At 58.8% G+C, this 10575-nt stretch overlaps 1 protein-coding gene across 1 annotated transcript; it reads right to left on the reverse strand.

Moving 5' to 3' along the window:
• Positions 1 to 720: 720 nt before the first annotated feature.
• Positions 721 to 9349, reverse strand: BESB_022710 (uncharacterized protein; the record flags this gene model as incomplete). Its single annotated transcript, XM_029360973.1, has 13 exons — positions 721 to 864; positions 1353 to 1473; positions 1694 to 1817; positions 2045 to 2219; positions 2695 to 2781; positions 2999 to 3182; positions 3724 to 4072; positions 4139 to 4591; positions 5207 to 5363; positions 5843 to 5952; positions 6452 to 6559; positions 7090 to 7186; positions 7481 to 9349. 13 exons carry the CDS (start codon positions 9347 to 9349, stop codon positions 721 to 723), a joined length of 3978 nt encoding a protein of 1325 aa, XP_029215788.1.
• Between the last annotated feature and the right edge of the window lie 1226 nt (positions 9350 to 10575).

Below are 10575 nucleotides of genomic sequence, written 5' to 3' on the forward strand. Positions count from 1 at the left end.
TCGCGAGACAGGAGCAAAGAAAGCGTTTTTAATTTCTCTGAGATGCTACGAAGTCATCGATGCGCGCGTCGTATATATTATTGTACCGGTTCGTTGCCAAAACCTGCGCAAACGGTGCGAGTAAGTAAAACAGTCCTTGAGAGACGCGGCCGCGCAGGCGGGGACGGAACGAGTATACCGCAGTGAACCCGGGAGCCTCAACTGGGCGTTGTTGCAGCACCATGCAGGTACAACCCAGCGCAGTGCTTCGCTACGCTCATCAGGAGGCCAGAAAACACATCCACCTCTGTAGGGCGGCGCGTATTTCTAGGCGTCGCTCGACCGCAGGGAAGGTGGTGTAGCCGATGTTACGCACTCGGACGCAAACACGGTTTGGCTGCCCTACGCGCAGTACCAGGTCAACTGGACCACGCTAGAGTCGCGGTTGCCGCGCGGGAGTACTCTGCGAATACACTCTACACAAAAACCCTTGGTCTCCACTGCTCATGCTCTATGGTACTCCAGCGCGCACCACGAACTGAATGTGCGGCGAACATGAGCGGAGGCCTGATTCCTGTAGCACCCGGCCAATGTACTGGAGGCTCTCTCTGTGTAGATATGATCTGCGCCCATGAAAAAATTAAAAGCTGGATCACTCCTTTGCCAACCCTGCGTAAAGGGAGCTACAGTCGGGACTCAGACTGGCGCGATCCTCAACGTGACAGGGAACACACAAGAGCATTACTGAATGATTCGCAGCGCGTCTCTCCACTTCCAGTGCAGGAAGTTTATTTCGCGCTCTGCCCAGTCGCTGAGTGCACCGCACGCCGGCGTGGTACAGAAGAGATTCTCGCGCAGTTGGAGGAAATCTGTGAACCCCAGCACCTGCAACCGACACTCAAGCACAGGCAGAACCTCATCGTCAATTCCTCTTCCTCCGGGCGGCTTTCCTCCATGGACAGTCAGCTCTTACGCAATTCATACTCACACAGCGTGCCTACTGTTGACTTCACGCGCACTCCGAGTAGAACACGCCTTCGCTGGAAGTGACCTCAACGCGAATTACTCACCTACATCGATATGCCGCGTGTGGAACAAACATCTGAGACAAGTGTATTCATGGCGGTGGCCCTTCTCGCAGTAGTGTGCCGGATATGCGCTACCCTGCCCTTCTCATCAGCGTCCTTGCGACCGATGACCGAGAGAGACGTACTGATCTAGATCCTGGTTTCTGCTATAACCGCACACTAATTTGAAGCGCGGAGCATTTGTACAAAGACGACAGATACGCATACTGCAGTAATAAAACAATATATAAAAACCTAGGGACCTAGCCACGGTCCCTAGGTTTTTAATGCCTGCGATCCGCGTACCGTTGAGCAGATGAAGGGACGCGAGAGAACCCAGCGGAGCGCCATCACCGTGAGATTCGGGTGATTGAGTCGGAGTGCCAGATAAAAATATGCTGTAACGGCCCTTGCGGCGAGCGAACCCCTGAGGAGGCAACGCGTGGACGACACTTAATCCCCCAGTGGCCCACAAAGCCCCCTCAAATTGCTGAAGACAGTCACTACAGCGGCTACACAACTCCGATTATCCCAATTTCCCGGTATCACCTGCTACGTGCCCCGGTCTCTTTGCATACCACACGGCCCTCCAGAGGGAATCAGGGAGGCAAGAGACACGCGAGCGCGAGAATCTGTAGACGCCTCACCTGTACCGCTTCATGTAAGAGGGAAACCGAAGCATGCGCCCGGTTGTGGGGTACTCCAACCACTCCAAGTATTTTCCAGTCAGAATACCGCCTCCGAAAGCACCGTAGGCAACGAGTGCAGTACCTGCAGACCAGTAGCCCAAATCGCTCCAGCATGTCAGCTGTAGTAAGAAACTTCCTAGCCTGCGCATTCCTCCGGCATGCGCCACGCAATGACATACACTACACGTGCATGGGTGAAAGCTGCTGAAGAGAGCTGCGCGAATGCCTACAGCGTCAATCCTTAGCACGCCACAAGCGCCTTGATATGAGCCGTTGATCCTTTCTTGAGATCGCCTGGGGTTTGCGTACCCGCGTTTTGAGGCCTCGCAAGCTCCACAAAGCCCTTCTCGACATCATTCCGGCAGAGAAGATTGTAGTGGACTTGGACCGACGCTGGAGGCGGAAGTCCGAACACGCGCGTAGCCAGGTCAGTGAAGCGGCAAACGCCGTAGGGTGTCTCGTTGCTTAGCCCCCAAGCCCGAATCTAGAGAGCCGCACGGAAACACCAACAAGACAAACCACCTGCACACTACAGAGCGTAACACAGGATACGCAAACTTGAACCCGCCGACGTGTCTTGCACGAACATATATCGCCGTGCAAATGGTAACGGACATCCGACATCCCTGTAGGCCGCACTCGCGTAGTTCTATACTGAAAGGCATGGGGACACGTCAAGCGCCACTAGCGGAAAGGTCGTGCTCATGTTGTGCGCGCATGACAAGTTTCGGATCGGCGAGAGGGTGCCGCGCCTGCAAATGCGGCAGGCCGCATTCAAATAGGCATTGTGGAGCCCCCAGTGAACAAAAAAAGAAGCACACGCGAACGAATGGTATGTTACATAGTAGAATGAAATCTATGCTCTCTTGTTCCCTTGGAGTGCTTCTTTTCTTTAGACTCGGTCGCGGGACCGTGCCCTCTGTCCTCGCTTCTCTTGCAAGCTCTTGCGTGAAACGCACTTTTCCTTCTCGAAGTAGCTGGCTGATAGCCTCCAGTTGCTCCTCCATTGGAACCACCTCGTCGCGTCTGTCTTGCTCACGGGCGCGCTGCAGCCGCACGCAGACAGCACGCAAGCAGCTCTCGATGACGCTCAAGCTATCGGCCCGCAAGGGCGGCGAAGCGAGCGGCCAAATACATGTTTGCCTCTTCGCGGTGATGCTTCCGACGCTGAGGAGAACTGGCACCAAAAACACAAAGCTTGGACAAACAAGTGAAGTCTGTCCGCGGCAATCGAAAGGAAGTTCACCGGCCTTGGCCGCCTACCTCTGGATCGAAGAGGACGTCGCCGAAGTCTCCGCTGCTCTGCAGGGGAACGTATCGGTCTGGCCAGTGCAGCTGGAAAAGATCGATGTAGTCCGTCTTCAGGCGCTTCAGACTTCCCTCGGCCGCTGCGATAATTTGCCGTTTTGACAGACACGTCCCGGTCTGGTCTAGCGTGGTGGGGGCCCTGGCGCACCGCACACAGACAGAACCACGCCGCGGCGAATGCGGAGAACCCTACATGGCACTGTTAGCGCTGCGGAGATATTTGAATTTTGCACATGCGTGAGCTCCAACTCTGTCATATTTTCAGCCAAACTTCCACCTACACGCCGATGAGAGCCAGCTCACCGAAGAAACGAGACGAAGGTGGACCACAGCGCCGGCGCAGCGGCAAGCCGCCAGATTCGCACGACGCAGAGAAACACAGGCAAGAAAACAACTCGAAGCGGGTACACGGGTTTCGCGCTTCTTGTAGACCGCCTTCGGTCAGGAACTACCGAGGCTTCACAAAGATGCGCAGGTGAACGTAGCACCTTGCCTTCACTCGGAAATGGTTGGAGCCGCGAGGACGCGCCGGTGGACGTCACGTGTCCAACGCGCGCGTCCCCAGGCCCCAGTGTGCGCTCCCTGCCCCTGTCGCCCCACCCCCGAAAGCCTTTCTGTCTCAGTGAGCTTACCCCCTTCGTCTGGGCGGCTCGCTGCGCAGCCAGGCTAGGTTTCTAGACCGTCCAGCTACTTTGGTCGCGATAACGAGTTCCTCTCTCTTCTTGGGCCCTCGCTTGGCCAACCAGTCTCCAATAATCTCCTCGCTGCGCCCGTAAGTGAGCGGAACAGCAGGGAGAGGGTAGAGCTCGGCAGTGTCGATGAAATTCACACCCCAGGAGTCAACAGCGTAGTCAAACAGCTGAAACGCTCTCTCCCGCCCCAGCTGTGGACTGCCTACCGTCATGGTCCCCAAGCCAACTTCTGACACAAACAACTCGCTCTTGCCCAGTTGGCGATACTTCATGCCGTCGGGGCGTTCTCCAGCGGCGATATCCGCCTCAGCCAGGGGCTGGTACGCGCTTCGGCGCACTGACCAAGACGAGGGCAGACGCGGCGCTGCGGGAGGAGCTGCCCCTGACGACGGCGACGACACACCAGCCGACGGCCCAGCCGGCGGGTCAGACGAAGGCGAATCTGGCGGAAGCCGCGCTGGAGATCGGCTGATGCGGCTCGCTGCGCTGCCTTGCGAGGGCGCCGAGTCCTCGCCGCTCCGCACGTCCCCCTCGGGCACGGAAAGATTGCAACGGCCGCGCAGAGCAGGTGACGAAGACGAAGTCGAAGCAGCGGCACCTGGCTTCGGCAGGGGGATCCACAAGGGCAACGTCCCCTTCCCTGCAACCAAATCTGCGCGGCCGTCGGCGGCAGCCCTGGCGTACAGTTCGGCGAGAGCGGCGGCAGACGCGGCCTCTCGCCTAGCCTCCTCCCGCGCTTGGGGCAGCGTCCGATTGAGCGCTGAAAGGCAAAAGTTCTGGTCCTGCGCAACGTGCCCGAGCGGGTGGACGGGCGTAAACTGCCACTGATCCATCCCGACGGGTGTGCGCTTCGTGCCTGTCGGCAAAGACACCCAGAATAATCCCGCAGCAGCCACAAGACACCAGCAGCTGTGCGACGCTTCGGTGATAGCTCTGGAGATGCACTCGAGAAGAAACCACAGCGCCGATTCGGCTAAGACCAGAATGATTCACTCGTCAACACACAACGAGATCAAGGAATTAGAGTATCTAGGGTTCACGGGGACGGGGAGCGGGGGGGGGGGGGGGCATTTGCGTTCTCCCTGAGCACATCTACCCGAGTTGAAATTCGCCACGACAACACGGTTTGTTTCAACGTCCAAGTCCAGTTTCGTATACCAGGTATGTTCCTTTCACGCATCTCAATCACGCGCGTGACCTCGACTCTCTCCGCTGGACTTTTAGCCCACTTCTCTGCCGACGGAAGGCAGCGAGACCCGCATTTTTCCCACCGTTCAGACAAGACGAGACCTGGTGTCAGCTCCATCGTGATATAGCGCACGTCAGCAGCAGCAGCGAGGGCCCGTATGATGCTTAGTTCATCAAAGAAAAACTGTTGTTCCCCCCGTAACCTGAAGAGGTCGCTGTGACAGCTGCTGAACGAATCACGCACGCTTCGTGAGGCGTACAGAGCACAGTGCCTTTCACTTACCTCGCGTCATCTCCTCTGCAAGAGTCACCTGCCGAAAGACTCCATCGTCGAGCTCCTTCGCGGGTGGCATGGCTTCTTCGCCCCAGTAGCGTCTGCTTTGTTCGGTCTCCAGGTCAAAGCTAGAGCCGGTCTCATTGTCACGCGACCCCGGCAATTCCTGACATACGCAGAATAACGCAACACCTCCGGGCGATACCGAAGCTCCCAGAGCTCGACAGGAGCAACGCGCTCCACCAGCGTTGCCAAGCAGAGACACCCCGCATACACAAAACGCGAGCCAGGCGAAGGGCTGCTCAGAGACAACTGTGACGCACATAGCACACGAAGAAGAGAGACGCCGGCGAAGTAGGCACAAAGGCTCCACAAAGTTGGCGGCAAAAAGGCGACGCAGGCCACGGGCTGCTGAGACTAAGCGCCGGAGGGGTTAAGCTGATGGGGTTCAAGGCGAATCCGGAACAGCGAAGCCGCAAACTTCTCAGAATTCACAAACGAACGCCAAATCACGGCGTGACACTGACAGCACCCCGCACATCAGGACAGCGCTGTGAGGTTTTCTATCTCGATCGGTGAAAGAAGGATAATCAGACACGAGTGCAGTCATCGGCTGCTCGTTGATACGGCTGTGCATGCACCTACGCCTTCTTGCTTGAAGGGATTCCACCGCTTATATGACCAGGTGTAGTTCCTCTTCGGGTCGTGGTAGGTCTCGATGTAGTCGTATCCCCCTGCAGTCAGAGTGATGTTTGCTGACGGGAGTGCGACACCACCAGGGAAAACGCAAAAGAAAAATTTCGGGGGGTGGAAAGAAGCGGCGACGAAGAACGATATGCAATAGATACGAAGCTTCAAACGTCTAACAGCACACGCCCCGAAACGCATGCGCGTCGCAGCTACTAGGACCGCACGCGTGAACGACCGCCAAAGGGGACGCTGGACACGCGCCGGCAGACTAGACACAAAGAGGCACTATCGACGCCACCAGCAGCACACCGCTCCTAAACAACACTGCCGCTTCCGCAGCACACCCCGAAACAGATATGCGAGGCCCTCGAGTCAAAGCAGCGGGGGCTGTACCCAGCACACCACTGCCCGCGACAGCCGCCTCCAGACTCAGCTGTTCCCACGCAAAACGAACACAAGTCGCGAAGACAGACTGCGGGGCGTAAGCACACTGCAGGCGTCGAGGAGGCGAAGAGTGAGACGGAGGGCGACGCGCGACGCAAGCGTGAAAGCTTCAACGCCTACGAACGAGCCCGTAGTCCACCACCAGACGGCCCATCGGCAAGCTGGGCTTCAGAGGAACCCAGTCCGCGTCGGGAAATTCCTCCGGAACGTCGTAGAGGGCCTTCTCCTCTGCACAGCCACAGCAGAGCACGAGACCAGAGAGCTGCAGTAATCAACTGCGGGAGGAGGAAGGCACTTCACAGTCGCGCGCCCCGCAGACAGCGGCCTTTCCAGACGCAGCAGACAGGGCCTTTCGACAGTGCCCTGAAAAGAAAGCGACTCTGGACTGGGAGACGTTACGCTGCCGGGGCGCGACCTGGCTGCTACAGCCCGGCAGTCGCGGGGACGAAGCAATTTTCTTTGGTGAACGCGCCAAGGCTATCCTGTGACTTTGAAAGAGGGGATGCCTCAACCCGTATGCGCCTCGTGCGTGAAACTGCCTCACGCGGAAACAGGAACCTTGCGCTTAGAGAAAAAGCAAAGCGGGGGAAGACGGACGCGGCAGGGCAGGGAGGCTGCCTACGAAAGGATGAAGCCCAGCGAGCAGACCAGCAGTGACGAAGCGCCGGCGCAACTCCAGACAGGACAGCGCGACGGCGGGGAGGGAGAGAAAGGGAGAAAGAGAGTCCAGGAGGAGCGTGGCAGCCGAAGAGACGTACCTCGTTGAACTCGCTGCAGCTCGGTCCGGTTCTGCCACTTGCTCTTCAGCCTTTCGAAGGTTTCCTCGTCGATAATCATCGGCGACTCTGCACACGCCTGAGAGCCAACACGCATCTTCACAACCGAGGCGCGCTCGCTACAGCTCGAAAACAGCAAGCGCCGATATGCCGGAATAATCGCGACCCTCTGGCTTTTGTGCTTAGCTCTGCCCTCACTTGTTCTCTGCACGCTCGCAGACGAGTCTTCGTGGGGCTTCCGTTGAGCGGCGCGCAACTCTGCAGTCTGTACGTTCCTCCATATCTCCCCTCAGGCTTCGGTTTGCAGCCGCGCAACTGGCTTCTCTGGGAGCCAGAGTGGTGCGGCGCCGCGTCAAGCGCAGCAGTTTCTCACCTGCCGGTAGAGGATTGTCTCGTTGTCGACAACGAGCGTTTTGATCGGCAGTTCTTCGATGTTGGAGTCAGGGGGGGGCGGAAAGCCTTCATCGTCCTCCCTGCGCTCCTCCGGCAGCCAGGAGAGGTAGTCTCGCCAGGACTTGGCCCCTGGGCGCCTCTCCGTGGCCTTGCGCGTTTGGTAGACTTCGCGCTGTCTGGACTGCAGATGCTTGAGCTTTGAGCTCGTCAGCGCGAGAGGCAACGTCTCGGGGAACGCTTCGTAGTTCGCGGTGTTGTTTTCGTGAAAAAACTGCTCCCTCGAGTAGCTCCGCCACTCGGTGTCGGGTAGCACCTGCCAGCCTGTGGCCTCCGGCGAGAGAGCCGAGACGCGGCCCGTCTCCTTCGACCGCCTCTCCGAGGAAGGAGGCGCGACGACGGACGCCGTAGTCTCACGAAGAGCTGCTGAATCGACGACGGATGTGGGTTTTGCGTCGCGCCGCGCACTGCTCATGCGCTTCACGTCGCCAGACGCGGAGAAGGCGATGGGCTCCGCTGTCGAGTGGCGGCCGGTGAGCTCGCGCACGCGATCCAGCGAAGAAAGCAGCGAAGGCGGAGAAGAAAGAAGCTTCTCGCGCTCGGCCACCGCCGCGCGGACGCTGTCGCGCTCCGCAGACTCCGTGCGCACGGCCTCCGCCTCGGCGAGGGAGAGCGAAGGCGCCGAGGATGGCGGAGGGCGAGAAGGCGACGTCGAGGAGAGAGTCGACGCAGACTGCCAAGAAGGCAAGCCGCGAGACGGGAGCCGAAACGTAGAAGGCGCCAAAGGGGCCAGCGGAGACGGAGAAATAGAGGGCGAAGATAGCCGCGAAGAAAGGGACGACTGACAAAGACAGCAGTGGGATGCAGGTGCGGCACACGCCGCGGATGGAGCAGTCGATGGAGACGCGAAGGAGCCAGGAAGCGACGGGGTGCGAGACGAATGAAACAGCGAACGAAGCGCTGAGCTGAGACGAAATGACCGCCCCAACAAAAAGGAAGGACCTCTTGGAGGGGACGGGGCAGAAGGCTCGAGAGAACAAAAAAGAGAATACGGACTCAAGCAGAGACTCGAGGGCGCATACGAGCAAGCGCTGCAAGACGAAGTCAGAAACAAAAAGGAGACAGGCAGACGACGTGAAGACAGGGACGCCGACAACGGCGAGCGAGGCGAACGCGCTGTGCGCACACCACGGAAGCGAGAAAGGGCGGAAAGCACAGTCGAGCACGCCTTTCTGAGAGAGCTGCGCAGCTCCCTCGTGTGATCCGTGCTTGCTTCTTCAGCAAAAGGCGCACCGGAGAATGGCTCGCCTCGCCTACGCTGTCTGCGCCGAGGCACGCGCGGCGGGGGGCGGCGCTGCTGGGGAAGCCTGGAAGCGAGGCCGTGTGTGTTCTCGTAGCCTCTATCCGCGTGGAGAGACAAACCTGAGAGAGGGAAGGAGAATCCACGCCACTGAGTGTCCCCAGTTGCGGCGCGCAGCAGCTTCGTGTCGACCGCGGCGGGTGGCGCCCGCGAGCTCCGGCACTCCGCGACGAGGGCAGGCGAAACCAGCAGGGACATGATCGAGAAGACGATGGGAAAGAAGAGAAAGAGAAATAGCGGAAAGAGGCTCGATGAGCGCCGCCGCCGGCGCCTACTCGGCCTCGCCTCACTCTGGGGGGCCCGCGGGCGCCCTCCACTTTCGATTTGAAAGCGAAGAGTCGCAGCAGCCGCACCGCTGCCTGAGCAGCAGGGCGAGAGAGAGGCGTCGATGTCCACGAACTGAAAGGCGCTGCCTCGAGAGGAAGGAAGCAGATGAATCTCCTGAAAAGACGCCGCAGCGACCAGATGGCGCGGCAGCCAGGAGATCTTCATGGCGGTCAGTGTGAGCAGCACACGAGGAGGAGGGCAGCACCCATGACGAAAAAGACATGAGCAGTAGCGACGCTCGTGGAAAGAGCTTCCCCCTTCCTGGAGGACACGCGAAACGAAATATCAAAGGAGACCAAGTCTAGACTTCCCTGGGGGCTTTCTCGCCTTCATTTTTCTCGCTTTCAAGCGTTGCGTTGACGCCGTCTCCCAAGACACGCCGTCCCTGAGATGCCCACCGTAGAAGCTCACGATAGAAGAACAAGAACGCCCAACTTCTCTGAGCAAACAGGCGCGTGAATCGCGTCTATTCGCCCTTCCTGGAACGAAAAGAAATGGCAGACAAACAAAGTGAGAAGGCCGAAAAGATGCACTTTATCCCTTCCTGTCTCTACGTGTCCTACCACTTCTGACGAGACAGCCACGCGCGAGAGAAAAGTGAGCATCGACGCATGCGGTAGCTTGTCGAACACACAACGCGCGCTCGTCGCCAGGCACTTCTGCGTCTCCCTCTCTGCTGATTCGCTCTTTTCTGGATCTCTTTCTACGTCTTCGTCGTTTGACTCTTGGATTTTCTTTCTAGGCAGCCTGCAAGCATTTTCTGGCCGCTTTCTTGTCCGGTGTTTGGCGGCGATCTCGTCGCCCGTCGCCCAGCAGTGTTTGAACCCAAGTGAGGAGACAGGGCGAGACGGCGGCGTCACGAGGCGAAGAAAAAGAACTTGCTGCGCCTCAGAGCTCGCCTCTTTCGAGTGTGTCCGGCATTTGACCTTGCCTGCTTCTCTCGCACACGCGCCTGAATGACGCGCTGCGCCTCGCAGCTGCGAGTCTGGAAAGATGTAGCCGGCGAGGAACACGATTTTCTCTACAGGCAAATCAAAAGCGACCGCAGAAGAGCAAACGGCGCCGAGGAGGGAGACAGGATACAGTGGTGCTGCGTGCCGTGGGTGCACGGCAACGGTAAGCCGTCGGACTCGGAGGAGCGGCAAGCAAGATTGAGAGACCGAGGCACAGAACCCTAGGTAGAGGGGGAGAAGAACGCGGCGACTGAGGAAAGTGCTGGCGCACAGAGACACTCCGGGTCGGCGGAGATACAGGGAGGCAGCGAGAGGGGCGAGCATGAATGGAAAGAGGTGAGTGCGAGAGAGTGAAGATGCATGATTGCAAGGACTGAGACGACAAGACCTCTTGGGCCGTAGGAGGGTGTTCGGCCGAAACGGCGAGCGACGCCCGCT

Source organism: Besnoitia besnoiti, chromosome XII, assembly GCF_002563875.1.
Source record: "Besnoitia besnoiti strain Bb-Ger1 chromosome XII, whole genome shotgun sequence".
In the NCBI taxonomy this organism is placed as follows: Eukaryota; Apicomplexa; class Conoidasida; order Eucoccidiorida; family Sarcocystidae; genus Besnoitia; species Besnoitia besnoiti.